Source organism: Pholis gunnellus (genome assembly GCF_910591455.1).
Source record: "Pholis gunnellus genome assembly, chromosome: 8".
NCBI classification, from domain to species: Eukaryota; Metazoa; Chordata; class Actinopteri; order Perciformes; family Pholidae; genus Pholis; species Pholis gunnellus.
Window position 1 is genome coordinate 27,087,558 of NC_136534.1, and position 20,018 is coordinate 27,107,575.

A 20,018-nucleotide genomic window follows, 5' to 3' on the forward strand; every position below is an offset into this window, starting at 1 on the left:
CCTTACAACATTACAGTCAGACAGTAACAACACTCACAGTCTAACAGTCTGATTGTAACAGTCGGACTGGAGTTACCGTCGGAATGAACACAAATAGTCCCCGGCGATACCGGCGGCGTTCATCGTGTTCGGTGTGAACACACCTTTAGTCGATAACAACTGTTTAGTTATTGATCCTCAGTTTGTTTCTTGGAGCTCTGATTAAAATCGTTTCAGACTACAGAAGTTTATTTCGATCGCATCTGATATTCAGTAAATAAAAACATTTAAGAATATTTAAACCTGCAGATGTTGATGATCAAACGTCCGTTTTTAACTGTGTTACAAACAAACTGAAGTGAAGCTGCAGATCCCAAAAGCTTTATTGAAACATTGACACAGAGACACAAACAGCTGTTAGATCATAAATATTAGAATATATTGGAATTGATATTTGTTAAATGTTTGACTTTAAACTACAGATGAATCAAATCTATGTTTTAATCTTTAAGGAACATTCTCTTCTCAACCAAAACATCACGTTCTTCATCACATCTCTCAACAAGAACAGAATGTTTAGATCCAACGTTGAAGAAGAAGACGAAGAAGAAACAGAAGGAGAAGAAGAAAGTTTGTTTTGTTGAAGTAAAATAAAAACCTGCAGATTTATGAATCGCTAAATACTTTCCCGATCGCTCCGTTGATGAACGAGTACGAACCAACCCACGCCCGCTGAGGCCGGAACGTCTCACCGCCGTGGACGGAGACGGGCGCGTGCGATTGGTCGAGAAGGGGGGTGCGACCCGCGACGGTTTGCCGCGGATTCGAGACCTCGGCGTGGCGTTTAGGAGTCGTCGTCGTCCTCCTCCGTGGCGTCGTCGAGGGAGTTGGGGCTCAGGTACTCGAAGGCCTTCTGGCTCTGAGACACGAACTGTTTGAGCGGAGCGAGGAGCAGCTCGGTGGCGGACGGCCGGCGTTGGACGACGCCGGCGACGTCGGCGACGTCGGAAGGGATTTTGAGGTCCTCCTCCGCCTCCGGGGCCGGGAGGTCCTTCACACTGGAGCGGCGGCGACCGTTGGGCGGGTCTGGGCTCTGGGGGCCTACTCGGCCGGCGGTGGCGCGGGAGTAGAGGCTCCGGCGGCGGCGAGGACGTCCGTCCATTGCCTTCAGGAAGAGACTGCCAGCGGAGCCGCGGCGGGACGAACTGTCGGGGGGTACGTCCTCCTGGTTCAGGAAGTCCTCCACCTCCTGAGCGGACGGCTGCTGGATCTGAAACACACGTTCATACAACAGTCTGACGTGTTACAGCGATAGCTTCTGGATAGCTTTAGCTTGGCTTAGCACAAAGACTGTTAGCGTAGCTTCTCCGCTGTGTCAGACCTCGCTTCACATCAATGAAGGCTGATGAAGGCTAATGAACGCTCACCTAGCCCCGAGTTAACAGCTCAGCTAGCCCCGAGCTAACAGCTCAGCTAGCCCCGAGCTAACAGCTCAGCTAGCCCCGAGCTAACAGCTCAGCTAGCCCCGAGCTAACAGCTCAGCTAGCCCCGAGCTAACCGCTCACCTAGCCCCGAGCTAGCCGCTCACCTAGCCCCGAGCTAACAGCTCACCTGAGGAGAAGAAGATGAAGCTGGCTACTGATTAGTATCTGATACAAGCTGGAATTTATCTTCAGTTACGTTATCAAGGTTGGAGGTTGTGTCCAATCACCATGAACAAAGACCAGTGTGTCTCAGGTGTCTCACCATGGTGTAGAGCGGCGTGGCGTTGATCACCAGCTGCAGGAGGATCTTGGAGAGTTCCTGCAGGTCTCCCAGCAGCTGCTGGATCTGAACCGGCAGCTCTCTGATCCGACGTATGGGGAGCAGCTCGGCCAACATGGCGGCCTGGCCTCTGACCCCGCTGAGGGTCAGCTCTCGAAGACTCTCTGCTCGGTACACCAACGCCACCAGGAGGCCCTGCAGGTACCGCAATAGCTCGACCACCAGCTCCAGGACCTGACCCAGACCCACCTGTAGGAGGACAGAGGAGGTCAACAGCTGACATACAAAAACCAGGGCGAGGCCCTCTGAGGCCCCCTGGCAGAATCTGAACCAACTAGAGAACCACTACATCCACTAACCAGAGCTAGGGCTCACCTAGCCCCGAGCTAACAGCTCACCTAGCCCCGAGCTAACAGCTCACCTAGCCCCGAGCTAACAGCTCACCTAGCCTCGAGCTAATAGCCTTTCGACCGTTTTCATGCAGGTTTTTGTGATTTCCTAAGAATTCTGTAAGAAAAGCTCCTGACATTCATGAGTCATCAGTGTGTAATCAATCAAACTGTATCTGATTACTGTGAATTAAGACTGTGTGCCTCATGTAGCCACCACACACACACACTCACACACACTATGTTGTGGAAGTGTTGAGGTTAGACCAAACGCTCTTAAATCCAGTTTTAAGTCAGAAACATCTTTTTAATCACTTTCATGATCTTCAAATCTTATTTTGCGTCTGTCTCACCTGGTCTGTCTCACCTGGTCTGTCTCAGCTGGTTTGAGTCTGTCTCAGCTGGTCTGTCTCACCTGGTTTGCGGCGTCCCCCAGTGTCCTCACGGCGTTCTCCAGCTGCTCCCTGACCTTCATCAGTCGGTGGTAGAGCTGCAGGCTGAGGTTCAGCATAAGGCTCCTGATCCTGGTCCACAGACTGGGCTCGTCCTCGTCTTCGTCCTCGTACTCCTGCACCTTCATCTCCCACTGACGACCTAACGGACACCAACACTTTGATTCTTTGTGACAGGAAGACACAGAGAACCTTTAAGCTTTTATTCTGAAAGTCCTGTACTCACGCAGCGTTGGGGGGAGGGGCAGGTAGTGGGCGGCGGCGTCCTCCAGACGACTCAACACGTCGTCCAATCCCGACGCGGCGACTCGTCCCACCTGAGAGTCCTGCAGCAGCCGGACGGCCGTCAGAGCGCCGCCGGACAGACGCTCCAGCTGGTCCAGAGCGCCGTCCAGACCGTCCACCACCCACAGCTGCACGTCGTCCAGCGTCACGGACAACGCGTCCTTCAGGTGACCCAGCACCTGAGGACGAGGAGGCCACGCCCCTTTAGTCAGGAAGGAGCTGCTGCTGAGCTACCAAACTAAAGTACAGCTGGTCACAGTTATTAGATAATAAATCATAATAATCAGTAAACAGTTATTGATCAGCAGAACGAACCTCCTCCGTCGATTGGTTCAGGATCGGGAAGTTTTTCTCCAGATGGTCGAGACCAACGAGAACAAAACTGTTGGCAACTTCAACTGGAGACAGAAAGTACAAGTATGAGGAGTACTAGCAGTATTACTAGTATTATGAATTATTCACAGCAGTATTTATCTGTGTACTTGACATTAGTAGTAGTAGAAGTATTAATAGTATTAGCAGTATTTATCTGCATGTATTCTGCAGCTCCAGTATTAGTATCGGTAGTAGTATTAGTAGTTTTCATTAGTAGTATCACTATTAGTGGTAGTTGCAGTAGTAGTAGTAGTATCAGTAGGGGTAGTTGCAGTAGTAGTAGTAGTGTTTGCAGTATTTATACACACGTACTCTGCGGCTCCAGACTCTGAAGAAGGGGCGTGGCTCTCGTCATGGCGACGCTGGAGACGCCCTCAGCGACTCCTCCAATCAGACGCAGCAGAGGGTAACGACCTGTGACCTCAGAGTACGCTGATGTCATTGACTGCAGCGCCGAGCTGACCAATGGGAGAGCGGAGACTCTGAGCACGGCGCTGGTCTGAAACACAGGGACGTTACTGCGTGTAGAAGTACTCTGACAGTAAGAGTACTACTACCACACTGTAGAAGTACTCTGACAGTAAGAGTACTAATACCACACTGTAGAAGTACTCTGACAGTAAGAGTACTAATACCACACTGTAGAAGTACAAAATCACTTTGACTGGATCAATTTGTAGATTTTTCAAAATAAAAGTCCCACCTTTCTACCTATAATCTTTTCTGAGTTTATATATACATTTTGTGAGCATCTTATTTTGAAAACAGGATGTAGTAACATGTGTTTCCTGTCACCAGCTCAGCTCCAGAGAGACTTGAGATCTTCAGATTAGTTCTTGGCTTCCGTACTTTTGAACTGTGATTGTTTTCATGATTAATCTGCTGATTGTTTCGGTGGCATTAACAGGATTAAACAGTCACCTCATGATGTTGACGCTCAGACATTTCTCCTTCACCAAATCTGAGGAACAAACAAACAGAGTCGAGGTTCAGCATGAGGCAGTCAGCTGCTGGACCACAGAGATCCATTCGGTTCAGGTCTAAGCAGCATGAAAACCAGATCCACAAAGACCCTCATTGAGCGTCCTGATGACGTCATCCGGGTTTGATTGACAGGAAGAAAACTCTGAACTTCATCACTTTGATGTTCAGAGACAAAAATCTGAAGCAGCGACATGTAAAAGTACTAATACCACACATTGTAAAAGTACTCTGTGACAGTAAAAGTACTATTACCACACAGTAAAAGTACTAATACCACACTGTAAAGTACTCTTCAACAGTAAAAGTAGCAGTGGTGAGCCGTCTTCTCTGCTGGCCTTCAGTGCAGCTTGTTTTAAGTAGAGCTTTGATCCAATCAGAGTTCACCTCTGTGTCTCTAGGTAGAAGAGAGGCCCCAGGCCTGCAGACTCACCAGTGAATCCATGTGCAGGTTAAGTGAATGGGGACGATATTGTTGATCATCATAGTGTTCGACCAATCAGATCTTTAGTTTGACATGGTGGGCGTATTCTTTGACGTGTCAGAGCTGCTAGCTGGCCTACAGCTACGTGATTGGTCAGCGGGCTAGCGTGACATGTTGGGCGGTGACGATCCCAACATCTGCTGCCTCTGTGGAGCGACATGTTCAGCCTCAAACGCATTAAAACGTGTTCAAGAAACACAACTGAGGAGGCTCGACTGTCTTCACTGGCGTCCATGAATCCAGAAGAACTTCTGACTGGAACTAAAACACACGGATGAACTGAACCACGTGAGATTAAACTCTTTATTAACAAAGAAAGGAGGATGGACTTTGTCTTTAAATAGAACAGCAGCTCTGGTAAGTTAAATGTGTTTGTTTTTACATCTGCAGCAGCTTTAAGATGCTTGTTTATATATTATTATTTGGACAACTTGTTTTTATGAAGATGGATTTTTGTTTGGTTTAATATGTGATCGGAGGTGAGGAGGTGAACAGGTGAAGAGGTGAACAGGTGAGGAGGTGAAGAGGTGAACAGGTGAACAGGTGAGGAGGTGAACAGGTGAGGAGGTGAACAGGTGAGGAGGTGAAGAGGTGAGGAGGTGAACAGGTGAGGAGGTGAACAGGTGAGGAGGTGAACAGGTGAAGAGGTGAACAGGTGAGGAGGTGAACAGGTGAGGAGGTGAAGAGGTGAACAGGTGAGGAGGTGAACAGGTGAGGAGGTGAAGAGGTGAATAGGTGAGGAGGTGAACAGGTGAGGAGGTGAACAGGTGAGGAGGTGAACAGGTGAGGAGGTGAAGAGGTGAACAGGTGAGGAGGTGAACAGGTGAAGAGGTGAGGAGGTGAACAGGTGAAGAGGTGAACAGGTGAGGAGGTGAGGAGGTGAAGAGGTGAGGAGGGCACTCCTATAAGATGGTGGTTATGACCCACAGTGAGGTGGAGAAGTGTGTTACAGCAGATACTGTAGATATACTAGACTGTATATATATATATATACACACACTATAATATGTACATAATACTGTCTTTGACCTCGGCCTCGGCAGTGGAAGCTTCTGGATGTATTTGAGGAAAGAAGGCTGAAGGTCTGACGTGTTCACCTGAACTCTACGAGGTAAAACTACACATCGATGTACAAGTACACGATGTAAATACACACTGTAAAAAATGGTTAAAGACTGCAGACTGAAGATGAAGATGATGAAGATGAAACAAATAGAGTTGAACCTAAAATATCAAATTGTTTTAACTGAGACGCTAAAAAAACTGATTTCATCACATTTTAAAAATCAACATCGAAGATTTTAAAGTTTAAAAAAAGAAACTTCAGAGAGATTATTGAGCCACGCCCAAAAGCATTCTGGGAAAAAATGAATCAACAAAATATAAAAAGATTCAGTTATAAAACTACACACACCTCAAATAAATGTGGATTCATTCATTTTTGGGGGATATTTATGAATTTTATCGTCATTTTCACATTTCTTAAAAAATAATTAGATATTTTAAATACTTTGTTTAGAAGTTATTTGAGGTTGAAAATGAGTTTTTTCAGACTTTATTATGAAAAACATCTTGAATCTCAGCGAGGTCTATTTTCTGCTTCATAAATAATTAAATTATAAATAATTATCAGATTATTTTCTAAAGTAATTATTAGTTCAGACAAAAAACATTTCAAATGTCCAAAACTCTAATCTATTCATTTTATAGTTTGTGTGAAATAAACATTTCAGACGTTTGATCAATAAATGATATTTCATGTTAAATATGAACGTTAGAGTCTTACCCCATCAGAGCTCCGGAGTCGATGAAGCTGAACTGATGACAACGACGATGAAGACTCGACACGTTGTGACCGGCTCATAAAGACTCAGACCAGCCACCCGATTGGCCGAAGAGCGCTGTGATGTCATCGGTGATGGAGGATGAATCAGTCGTTCGGTGAGCGACCAATCAATTAACAGATACTCAATGAAGTCATTGAGCAGACACACACACACACACACACACACACACACACTCTGTTACGTACTAGTCTAGATTAGAGTCGTGTGAAGTACTTTGAACCATGTATCAGTCGGGTTTACGTAAACGTGTTTTATTGTTAAAATAACTTTCTGTAAAAGTTGACCAATAGAAATCCTCCTCGTCCTCAACGAGCCGACTGTTGATCAATCACACCGTTACTGGCAGTGGTACATATACATATATATATATATATATGCTAAAATACAACGTCGTAGTACTGAAATACAACACCATAGTACCATGTTTCTCCATAAAAAGCTGTCGACCCTGAACACATCACAGATTAAAACTTAAAATCAGACGAATATAAATATAAATATTTAAACTTTGATTCTGTGTTCAAACGTTACTCAAACAGGAAATCACTGAGTTCAGTTTAATGAAAGATGTTCAGATCAGTAAAGTAAATGTGACTTCATGAGTCTGAAGTCTGACAGACAGGATTCTCATAACTCTGATGGGCCCTGAATGCAACATGAATCATGTTTCCATAAAGAATCAAAAGTATAAATATAATGTCGTTAAACCGGAGAACCGACGGAACAGACGGCTGCTCTCACATCACATCTCAGTCTGACTCACAGCAGATTCGTGGAACGTTTCATGAGTTCTGAGTAAATATTAAAAACACAACAGCGTCGCTTGTTTCCTCTCTGGACGGTTAATCAGTGAGATGAATCTGTGTGACGGATTCTCAGAGCAGACATGTAAACGCCTCGTTTCCTCTTAAAGCGCCGGAGGACGAGTCAGACGATGAAGAGCTCAGTGTGTGTGTTTATTGTGTGTTTATTGTGTGTTTATTGTGTGTTTATTGTGTTTATTGTGTGTTTATTGTGTGTTTATTGTGTGTTTATTGTGTGTTTATTGTCTTTATTGTGTGTTTATTGTGTTTATTGTGTGTTTATTGTGTTTATTGTGTGTTTATTGTGTGTTTATGAGACGCCTCCATGTGACGGAGACGCGCTCACATTCTGGTTCCGCTCTCATTTAGTGGTTTGGACAAAAGTTCAGAGAGCGAAGCCTCAAAGAGTCCTTCAGTCGTCAGCGTCTCCTCGTTACAGCGAGTCACGTGTTCACGTTCGTTCCTCTACGGTTCCACCTTCAGGTCACCACGACGACCTTCTAATGTGGAGCTCTTTTAAACTCTGGTTACTTTGTATCTGTGCGGAACGACGACGTCTCCTTAACTCCTTTATGCCCTCGTTTCCTCTCCTTCCTCAGCAGGACTGAAGGTGAAGCGATGAGTTCTTTCAGTCGCTGCCGGTCCAGATCCCTGAGGAGCGTCCGAGAGCCTGAGATCCAGCATCCTGAGGTTTGTATGAAATCATCAAATATGAAACATTACGGATCATAAAACACAACCAGGACACGTTTCCATGACAACAGCAGCTCATCAGTGAAGCAACGAAGAACAGAATGCAAGAAGAACCTGGAACGACATGTAGACCTGGTTCACGCTAGACCTGGTTCACGTTAGACCTGGTTCACGTCAGAGACGGTTCACGTTAGACCTGGTTCACGTTAGACCTGGTTCACGTCAGACCTGGTTCACGTTAGAGATGAATGGTTGAATATCAGGCGTATTTGGAGAGAACATGGTTGGAAGAATGTAATCAGATTCTTTTACAAACAAACATCTTTCTATTGTTCAGCCATGTTGGAGGACGTGTGAGCAGCAGTAACCCGCTCACTCTCACCCTCTCACTCTCTCACCCTCTCACATGTCTTCAGCTTGTGTCTGGAAATTGTACCGTTTTGGGGAGATGTTATTATTGGACATGGTTCTTGTGAAGCTTCTGGGCGATGATGAACCCGAGACATGACAGCAGACGTAGGAAGGTTCTTATGACGTCACACAAGAACCTCTGAATGTCTCAGGACTCATTCATTATTGAGGGGACAGACGATCCAGTGTGTGTGTGTGTGTGTGTGTGTGTGTGTGTGAAAAAACAAAAGGTCACTGAGACGTCTGAATACGTTTTCTTGTGTTTTTATCTCCTCGTGTTGTAAAGCGACGCTACATTTAGTTTTCACCAAATATGAAATGTGCATCAATAAATAAACATTCAACTCTTCCTGTTAGCTCTGTGGGAGGAGCCTCTTCTCCTCCTTCTTTACCTCTAATATCTGAATGGCCCCTGAGTGTGTAGCAGAATGCGTGTTGCTGCTGTTGTTTTCCCGTTAAGCTAGTTAGCCTAGCCTCCCGGAACACTCGCGGGGCCTCAGCTGTTTGTTGTTCCGGTTCAGAGGTCACACAGTCCGTTGTCTCCTAGTGAGCGCAGGAAACTTTATATTTACTAGCTATGAAACGCACGGCCCGCACTGGTGTACATGGTAGACTGAGCTTTATCCAAACATCTCATACGTCACCATGGTTGTCTTTAAATTCAGGAGTATTAGAAGTATTTAAATACTAGAATCAGTTTTACATCAAAGTTTGACTCTGAGACAGAAACAGAAATAACAAGTAAATACTGAATACAACCCGAACCCTACAGCTGATGCTGTAGAGTAAAAGTACTACTACCACTCAGTAAAAATACTCTGCTCGAGTACAAGTACTATTACCACTCAGTTAAAGTACTTTTACTGCAGTATTTATCGGAGTACTCCTGTTGTCTCCATCATGAACTAACAGCAGGTCACAGCTCACCTGAAGCTTCCGACCAATCGAACACGTGAGTAGTACAAGTACGAGTACCTCAAAACAGTAGTTGTGTACATGTACTGTGTCAGAAATAACTATAATAACACAAATATAAATGTTGATGTAAATGAGCAGTAAATGAAATATTATGAATAACTTGTCAAACAGACACTTTTATTTTCACGTCCATTTATTGTTAACAGCCTAACAACGAGTTAGCGTCCAGGTCTGTACAGCAGGGGGCGCTCACACACACGAAGCTCTGAGGACCAGCAAACATCTTCATCTGTACAAAGCTACAGTCACTCTTCATCATCATCGGCTCCTTCACAATAAAAGCTCCAGGATTCACTGTTAAATGTCAGCTGATGATTTTAAAGGAGGAGCAACTTTAAACATGTCGGACATTTAAAACCTTTTTAGACAAACATCCAGCGTCTTTATAAAAACACACACGTCTCTAAGGATCCTTCACAGTAAAGTTAAGAGGACAAAGGAAGTGAGACGGACAGACAGACAGGAAGTGGAGGTGAAGCTGTGGCGGCTAACATTTATTAGCAACGCTACGTCTGACAGCATGTTGGTTAAAAAGTGCTCTGTAACGGATCTGATAGGAGGAAGTCTTTTATTTTGAAGGGGACGCTAAAAATAACTCGCTTTAACGTCGATCTTTAGAACCTGCAGTGACGTCATGATACATGTTGTATGTTTCCATTAACAAACGTCATCATCATGTAAACAAACTTACATTTAAAAGGTTAAACATTAATATTTGGGTTTTTATGATCAGCTGATGTCGGTTGAAAGAATTATTATTATTATTTTGAGGCTTACTACATCAGAGCAACTTTTTTAAAGTGATGCACAACTGAGTTACATTTAATAATTAAATATTATAGTTAATTATTTAATTCAATTAAAGTTATTATCACACTATTTTTTGGTAAATACAGAATTTTTTAAAATTATTTACAGTTTATTCCCGTTAATTTACATCGAACGTTTTTATACGTTACCACAGTTTAGCATAATCATAATCCTAACGAGTCCAGACCATAACGAGTCCAGACCATAACGAGTCCAGACCATAACGAGTCCAGACCATAACGAGTCCAGACCATTAACGAGTCCAGATCCTAACGAGTCCAGACCATTAACGAGTCCAGATCCTAACGAGTCCAGATCATTAACGAGTCCAGATCCTAACGAGTCCAGATCCTAACGAGTCCAGGCCATAACGAGTCCAGATCATTAACGAGTCCAGATCCTAACGAGTCCAGACCATAATGAGTCCGGACCCTAACGAGTCCAGACCATGATAATCTATCAGCCGCCACAGCTGCTTCCCGCTGAGAGTATTTTGTAAATGAAACCTCACGTTACAAAGTATTTTACAGAGTCTCTCAGTCCGCTTGAAGACAGTTTGTAAATCCACATGGAGATGAGGGATCCTCCGGGATCAGGGTTCAGTCCTTCCGGACCGAGGAGAGAGACCGGGATCATGCTGCCGAACCGGAGCGACCGCTCCGCCCGAACATGTCCGCTAGCGTTGCTTCTTATTGGTCCTACTGAGGAGTACTTATACTTGGATATAGTAGTTATATGCAGCGTTAGTGAGTATTTAAATTTGCATCATCGTCAGTGTGATGTCAGCAGCTCTTCATTTGGACTTTTTTTTTTTTCTCTTCGGACAGACATGCGATGAACTGCATGACAACAACAGCAAAGAGGGAAAATTCTTCTTCTTCTTCTTTATTTATATCATATTTAGAGCATTCCTTCCCCCGTCCACACACAAGAGGACAGTCTGAGAGAGGGAGGGGGGAGGGAGGGAGAGAGGGAGGGAGAGAGAGAGAGAGGGAGAGAGAGAGAGAGAGAGGGGGGGGGAGGGAGAGAGAGAGAGGGAGGGAGAGAGAGAGAGAGGGAGGGAGGGAGAGAGAGAGAGAGAGAGGGGGGGGGGGAGGGAGAGAGAGAGGGAGGGAGGGAGAGAGAGGGAGGGAGGGAGAGAGAGAGGGAGAGAGAGAGAGAGAGAGGGGGGGGGAGGGAGAGAGAGGGAGGGAGGGAGAGAGAGAGAGAGGGAGGGGGGGGGAGGGAGAGAGAGAGAGGGAGGGAGGGAGAGAGAGAGAGAGGGAGGGAGAGAGAGAGAGAGAGAGGGGGGGGGGGAGGGAGAGAGAGAGAGGGAGGGAGAGAGGGAGGGAGAGAGAGAGAGAGGGAGAGAGAGAGAGAGAGAGGGGGGGGGAGGGAGAGAGAGGGAGGGAGGGAGAGAGAGAGAGAGGGAGGGGGGGGGAGGGAGAGAGAGAGAGGGAGGGAGGGAGAGAGAGAGAGAGGGAGGGAGAGAGAGAGAGAGAGGGGGGGGGGGAGGGAGAGAGAGAGAGAGAGGGGGGGGGGGGAGGGAGAGAGAGAGGGAGGGAGGGAGAGAGAGGGAGGGAGGGAGAGAGAGAGAGAGGGAGAGGGAGGGAGGGAGAGAGGTGCCCCGTTCACACCTGGTGTTAACATGAGTCTTGACGTCTTGAGATCAGAATGTGGTCTGAGGGGTCAGACTGAGACCAGGTCCTCACGACTACGTTTGCGTTTGGAGACGATGCCGCTGCGTGATTGGTTGTCAGCCGTCACTACTGGATCAGTGGGAGCAGTGACGGAGCAGCAGCTGCTGGTCGAGGCTTTGAGGACACTAAACGTTGCTTTTCTTATTAACGCGTATTTTGTTCTGCACAACTATTGTGAAGTCTAAACACACAAACTATAAAGGAAGGAAGCACGAACGCTGCAGTAGAGCTACGAGGGAGACGTGTGATGAGTTCATCTTAACGTTGGTCAAACACCACGTCTACAGCTTTACAGGAACCGTGTGAGGCCCCGCCCATCTACTTCCTGTTTACACGCCCAGAGGCCTGAAGAGTCACGGGACCTTTGTCTTCAGGCCCGTTGGTCTGTGGATGTAGCCTCAGACCCTGAACCCTCAGACCCTGAACCCTCAGACCCTGAGCCCTCAGACCCTGAACCCTCAGACCCTGAGCCCTCAGACCCTGAACATTCAGACCCTGAACATTCAGACCCTGAACCCTCAGACCCTGAACATTCAGACCCTGAACCCTCAGACCCTGAACCCTCAGACCCTGAACATTCAGACCCTGAACATTCAGACCCTGAACCCTCAGACCCTGAACATTCAGACCCTGAACCCTCAGACCCTGAACATTCAGACCCTGAACCCTCAGACCCTGAACATTCAGACCCTGAACCCTCAGACCCTGAACATTCAGACCCTGAACCCTCAGACCCTGAACATTCAGACCCTGAACATTCAGACCCTGAACATTCAGACCCTGAACCCTCAGACCCTGAACATTCAGACCCTGAACCCTCAGACCCTGAGCCCTCAGACCCTGAACCCTCAGACCCTGAGCCCTCAGACCCTGAACATTCAGACCCTGAACATTCAGACCCTGAACCCTCAGACCCTGAACATTCAGACCCTGAACCCTCAGACCCTGAACCCTCAGACCCTGAACATTCAGACCCTGAACATTCAGACCCTGAACCCTCAGACCCTGAACATTCAGACCCTGAACCCTCAGACCCTGAACATTCAGACCCTGAACCCTCAGACCCTGAACATTCAGACCCTGAACATTCAGACCCTGAACCCTCAGACCCTGAACATTCAGACCCTGAACCCTCAGACCTCAGACCCTGAACCCTCAGACCTCAGACCCTGAACCCTCAGACCCTGAGCAGACGCCGCCTGTTAAATGTTGTTTGAGTGTGACATCACGTTACCATGACGTCATAGCATGCTGTGGGTATTTATTTATTTGGGTTTACCTTCTTATTTTTTTTTAAACGTCTCAGTCTTCCACGACTAAACTCCTCCAACCGTCACAACGCTATGAATTATGGGTAATTCCCTCGAGGGCTAAGTCTGCAGTAATTGTTCATAAAGGACGGAACTGAACCCTCTTTCTTCTTCTACTCACAGGAAACAGGAAGTGGTTTGGTTCTACCAGCCGCTGGTTTAGAGATCAGGTCTCTGAAGGATCATGTTGGTACCAGGTGTGGACGGGGCTTACCTGTGATCAGTGTGTGTGTGTGTGTGTGTGTGTGTGTGTGTGTGTGTGTGCTGTACACTCGAGTCTTTGTCAGTGCTGTTCACTGGCTCCTCTGGCTCCTCCTCCTTCAGTACTCGTTCAGGTTGTGCCACTTGGAGATCTGCCGGCGGGGGTTTTCACAGACCTCCCTCCAGTGGGAGGCTCCGGAGGGGGCGGGGCTTGTGAGGCCCAGCAGCAGGCGGCCCAGGACCTCGTTCTTGGTGGTCCTGTCGAAGTCCACCACCAGGAACTCCACGGAGATCTCCGGCAGCAGCTCCGGCGGGATGTCGTAGATGAAGGACTCGTTGAAGACCGGGTTCAGGGTGCACTTCTTCACGTGGGTCTTCTTCTTGGCGATGCGCTTACGTCCGTAGAACACGTTCACCTTCACGTACGGGTCTGAGGACCGAGCGAGCACAAAACTTTATTCAACAAGAACAATTCAAACACAAAGAAAACTGGAAAACAAATCTTTATTCTAACGGATTCATCGTTTGATCATAAATCATAAATTATATTAAATACAAAATAAATAAAATGTCCATTATGTCCCAAAGCTCTAAAGGGACAAAGATCTTCTGCTTCACACCACCAACAAAAAGCTTCAGCTCTTCAGAAAGAAGCTTCATTAATAATGTTGACATTGAATTATAAATCCATATTAAAATGTGTTTTATACGTCTACTGTGATTAAAGCCAGTATTTATTCGTGTTTCCACGAATCCAACAACAACACATGGACGAATATTTAATACGTTTGATGTATTTGTTGTGTTTCTATGTTTAAGTCTCGGGGACAGAAAAGTGAAATGGTTAATATTACATAAAAATAGAAGCCTGTGAATATTTAGCGCGGATAAAACTCCCAGAATGCCCGGCGGGCTGCACTCACTGGCTGACAGGCCGGTGATGTCCATCTTGGGGAGGTGTCGGGCCTTCAGGACGACCACGCTGAGGCGGTGAGACACCGGCTGGTAGGACAGAGACGCCAGCAGCTCGCCACGACTCTCACACTGAAACACACACAACGCTCATCAGGGTCTCATCTTTCCCACGGTCCCTGAACACATCATGGGCCACGAACACTTCCCTCAGAAAAATCAACCAAAACAAAGATTGAGGAGAGGAGAGGGGAGAGGAGAGGAGAGAGGAGAGGAGAGGAGAGAGGAGAGGAGAGAGGAGAGAGGAGAGAGGAGAGGGGAGAGGAGAGGAGAGAGGAGAGAGGAGAGAAGAGAGGAGAGGAGAGAGGAGGAGAGGAGAGGAGAGGAGAGGAGAGAGGAGAGGAGAGAGGAGAGGAGAGAGGAGAGAGAAGAGGAGAGAGGAGAGAGGAGAGGAGAGAGGAGAGAGGAGAGGAGAGAGGAGAGAGGAGAGGAGAGAGGAGAGAGGAGAGGAGAGGAGAGAGGAGAGGAGAGAGGAGAGAGGAGAGGAGAGAGGAGAGAGGAGAGACAATTCTTGTAAAAGAAATTATGGAAGAAATTCAGTTTTCTCTTTTTTCTTTACGTCATCATGAGTGTGTTAAAGACTAAAGATGTTCTCGTCTCTACTTCTAAACGCTGCTAGCAGCTAACGGTTGCTGCTATGATGCTAGTGATGCTAACAGTAACCTGAGGGAGGTCGATGGACGGATGGACCGCCCGTCACTCACCTGCATGTTCCTCTTGGTGATCTGCTGGCTCAGGTGGACTCGGCCCGTGCTCGGGTCCACGCCCTTCAGCGGCACCACGGCCTCGCCGATGACGTCGTCGCGGGCGAAGCGGTCGAAGCTGAGCACCAGGAAGTGCAGCGTGAGCTCGGGCAGCGAGCTGTAGGCCACGCCGTAGAAGGTGAAGGTCTCGTCGAACAGCGGGTCCAGGGTCTTCCTCAGCACGCGGGTCTTGACGCGGTGCTTCTTCTCCGGCAGGATGGTCATCTTCACGTACGGGTCCGAGCTGCCCGCCTGCTCGTCCATGGCGGGGAGCCCCCGGGCCCCGACGACGGTCACCACCAGGGCCTTCTTGGGGAAGTTGTAGTCGACCGTGAGGCTGACGGCGCCCAGACTGGGCTCGGGCTCCGCCTGCGAGGAGGCGGGGCTGAAGGGGGACGCCGTCTTGCTGCTGGTCTGGCTGCTGCTGGCCGAGCTGCTGTCCAGGCAGCAGTAGTCGGCGCGGACCGGCAAGGCCCGCTCCGCCGGCCCGGCGGGGGGGGACGAGGTGGCTCATCTGTAACTGCCCCGGGACGTCCAGGATGTTGTTCTCAGCGTCCACCAGCACCATGCCCCGCCCAGAGCCGCCAGCGGCGCCGACACCGGCGCCAGCGGCGGTGCAGCCGCGCTCTCCGTCGCGGTTGGAGCGGTCCGCGCGCCGGATGCCTCGCACGATCCTCTTGCTGCCGTTGAGGGATTCTGGGTAAATGCTGATGCCCTTCAGCATGTGGATGAACTTGTACGGGGGGTCCTCGGCGTCGCAGTAGCGGTCGCCGTGCAGCTTGTAGCGTCCGGAGCTGCGCAGGTAGCGACGCTGACAGAAAGACCAGAGCAGAACCAGAACCACCACCACCAAGACCAGAACACCAGCTCCCAGGAAGCCCGCCAGGACCGGAGACATGGCTGAGACACAAACACAGAACAAACATTTAATACAGTAAAAAACTGAACTAGTCTCTGATCATGTTTCATTGTAAACAACCAATCAGAGGAGAGCTAGCAACGTTAGCAGCACTGCTAACGGCTAACCAACGAGGTTCACTTCAGTGACATCATGATGCCTTCAGGCTCTGCTCAGTTGTACTTTCTACTGTACTACATCTCAGAGGTACATGTGTACTTTCTACTGTACTACATCTCAGAGGTACATGTGTACTTTCTACTGTACTACATCTCATAGGTACATGTGTACTTTTTACTGTAGATCCACTAAATCACAACCCTGACCCAGAAGAACTCCTTCCTGTTGTTGACGTTCATTCAGACTCCACACGATGATGTCATGTTTTGGAGAGAGCTGAAAGCAGCTGAGCTCGCTGCCTAGCAACACACACACACACACTCTCTCTCTCTCTCTCTCTCTCACACACACACACACACACCCACACACACACACACACTGATTGAATCAACAGAAGAAGAGTTTCTGATCTGAACTTTAATTCTCCACATGAATACTCGCTCCTGATTGGCCAGACGTGAGCCAATAGGGAGCCGGGCGCTGCACTGAAACACGCCCCCTTTTATTATTAATATTGACTTTAAAGTAAAACTGACAAACAGTGAGAATTAATAATTCATCTTACTTTAATTATTTTATATAGCTACATAATAACAGTATTATCACACTGTGGTAGTAGTACTTTTACTGTAACAGAGTATTATCACACTGTGGTAGTAGTACTTTTACTGTAACAGAGTATTATCACACTGTGGTAGTAGTACTTTTACTGTAACAGAGTATTATCACACTGTGGTAGTAGTACTTTTACTGTAACAGAGTATTATCACACTGTGGTAGTAGTACTTTTACTGTAACAGAGTATTATCACACTATGGTAGTAGTATCTGCACTGAATACTCCCCCCCACTCACTGTAGTACTGTAGTTCAGACATGACGTCACCCCAGATACCCACCCCGACTGGCACGCGCACGCACACCGATGAGGCCCGCGAGAGGCAGACGCCCTGTTTGATGATGACGTTATTATTCACATTCACAACATTACGTTTCAATCAAAGCTTCACTTTAAACACACATTTATTCTCCATACGTTAGGTTCTATTGTACATGTTTATGTTTATATGTACTGTATATATATTATGGTTGATTTGTTTTCATTTATTTATTTCATGCACCCGGTCTGCTGTGTAATGATCTCCTTTAACGGGTTCAATGGAGCCAGACACACCGATGAGTGACAGTGAAGAAGCGTTAAACAGTTAACATAACGGGTGTTTCCATCATAACGGGCCGTTAAACTGGCTGTGATGAAGACACGTGGACATGTTAGTCCAATGCACCTGCTGTATTCTCGACGAAACAACACACAACGCAGATAAAATGAGACTTTGAGTATTTTAAAAAGAGTTATTTCGACGTTAAAGGGTCTCACCGTAGGCGGGTCCAAGCTCGATGATGTCCGCCATTTTGTGTATTAGTGGCAGAATGCGGTCCTGACGGAGCGGGGAAGGAAGAGCGCAGAGATGGAGAGAGACAGAGAGAGAGAGGACACCCGCTGGACTACCGGTCCTGCTTTTTGTGTTTTTATTTCACATCCATAGAGAAGCAGCGGGGGGAGAGAGAGAAAATAAGACCGAAAACCAGCCTCTGATCCGGGGGGAGAGAAGACGTCTCGTATCCGCTGAAGGAGCCTCGTCTCTTCTGCTCAGTGCGCAGTGATGATGCTCGCGCTCGGATGCAGGGAGGCTGCGCGGAGGAGCTCGCGATGAGACTGAAACAAAGATGCTCTATTAAAAAGAGAACACTCACTCCGCGGAATGGAACTCAGTACTACATTTACGAGTAATTGAGAACGAAGTCAAGGTACTTGTACGTTTTACTACACCACATCTCAGAGGTAAATATTGTACTTTTTACTGTACTTCATCTCAGAGAAAACTACTTATTTCCAGATGTGTTGATGTTGTGTAAATGTGTAAATCACATGGGATCATTTTATACACGATTTTGCACACATATTGAGACATGTCTCTAATATATATATATATATATATATATATATATATATATATATATATATATATATATATAAATATATGTATACAGTATATATATAGGCCTATATATAATAATAATAATATCTGTTCATTGGTTCCCAGAAATGTGAGCAGAGTGAGACGTCACTACATCATCCTCCTCACTGGACTGGTCCTCGCGGCAGTAGAGGCCCCGCCCCCTTTTGCTGCGTAACCCCAGTGTTAGATAATAAACAGGAAGCTGTACTTAAATGTACATTTACGTGAATTATACTTCAAACAAACAGCTGGATGGATTTAAATTGATGCTTTTATGTTTTAATGTTTTCTTATATTCTGCTTTATCATTCATGATCTGTGTCTGTTTTAATTCATCTTAACATTTTTATACCATTTGTTTTCGAGCTAATCGTATATTATATTTAATGGATCATCTGTGTGCTTTATGGTTTTTTTTAAGGATCATAATCCATCTAAGATGAACTGATTAAAAAACAACGTCTCAAGGTATCGTATTTCTTCGTAACGTCGTAAAGTAACGGGCCACACCAGAGTTGGCGTGGGCATATGAGCGATGCTGTATTGTATTCAGTGTATGGGTTAATTTATATGCCCTTTAGCGACACCTAGTGGCGATTGTGTATAGCTGCACTGAACAGGAAGTGAGCGAAGTGTAAATAGTCAGAGTAACAGGAAGTGATGTTCAAGAAGTGCCGTGTGCCCATGGACTCATCTCAGCGCAATCCATATAATCCTGTGCCTTAAGTACACTAAATCGGCTTCATCCGTAAGTGTGTTATTATTTACAGTTATATTAACATGTTTATATTTCTTTGGTTTGTGTTAGTAGCATTTATACTGACGTACTAGATATTATTAAGTACTTATAAAGGCACTTACTTTTTGTATTGTTGTGCTCTTTTTCAGTTTTACAAAAATATTATACTTTCCACCATTAAACCTTGCCAACTACAACAACCTGTCTGTTCCTTGGAGGATACGGTGCTGGGAAATAAATTGTCAAGCTGGCTGTATAGCTGAAAACTACGTTTTACTAAAACAACTTTTAGTGAGGACAGCACAGTAAAAGGATGACCACCTACTGTGGGATTTAAGGAGGATTTCTGGATAGACAAGCTACACTGCGCTTCATCGACATGGAAACTACAGTCAGGTCAGTAGATGCTCCAGATGAAGGCAAAGTGAAACGCTCACAAGATGGTGTTGAAACAGTTACAAGCCTGTCTCACAATCGCTCCAGAAAATCTAGCTCTTCACGCTCATCGACGAGCTCTAGAGTCAGCTTAGTAGCAGCAAGGGCTCGAGCCAAAGCAGAGGCGGCCAAAACCAGGCTGACCTTCACAGAAAAGGAGAGTGAACTCAAAATTGAGAAAGCGAAGCTGGAAGCTAGAATTGACTTCATCAATCTACAACGAGAAGCTGAAGCTGCCCATGTAGAAGCTGTAGTGCTGGAGAGAGCAGCTGCAGATATGGATGGCTCGGACCGTATTGAAGAACCTGAGTTCTTGCCACTTCAAGAGAATGCACTAAAAAGAACACATGACTACGTCACCCACCATGCCCTGCATCATTTCTCACAGGCACCTAGAGAGGATAAGGAAGTTTACCCCTTACGTCCAATTCTCACACCCCAGCATGACATCACTGCTCAGACCCAGCCGCACATCATCAATAGGAGATCGATGTACCAACAAAGGGACACACAGGAGCTTCACACAGATTTACTACAGCAGAGGAATTATGACCATCAGCACAGTGCTCTTCCCCCAAAGCCATCACCCTCAGACAACACAAATCATAACACTACAACAGCTGATCTTGCCAAATTTCTTGCTAAAAATCA

General features: G+C 46.6%; 2 protein-coding genes across 2 annotated transcripts; both read right to left on the bottom strand.

The window, feature by feature from the left end:
- Positions 1-437: 437 nt before the first annotated feature.
- On the bottom strand, positions 438-13,048 carry plin6 (perilipin 6; the record flags this gene model as incomplete). Its single annotated transcript, XM_079164470.1, has 8 exons — positions 438-1,249; positions 1,726-1,992; positions 2,548-2,726; positions 2,811-3,048; positions 3,185-3,267; positions 3,557-3,743; positions 12,342-12,995; positions 13,040-13,048. The coding sequence occupies 8 exons, from the start codon at positions 13,046-13,048 to the stop codon at positions 824-826; spliced, it is 2,043 nt and encodes a 680-aa protein (XP_079020596.1). The 3' UTR covers positions 438-823.
- Positions 13,049-13,560: 512 nt separating this feature from the next.
- syt11b (synaptotagmin XIb) lies at positions 13,561-17,678 on the bottom strand (the record flags this gene model as incomplete). The annotated part of the gene is given in 5 exon segments (XM_079165556.1): positions 13,561-13,871; positions 14,365-14,485; positions 15,118-15,649; positions 15,651-16,056; positions 17,551-17,678. Coding segments are annotated over 5 exon segments (1,404 nt in total). The 5' UTR covers positions 17,585-17,678.
- Positions 17,679-20,018: the final 2,340 nt, after the last annotated feature.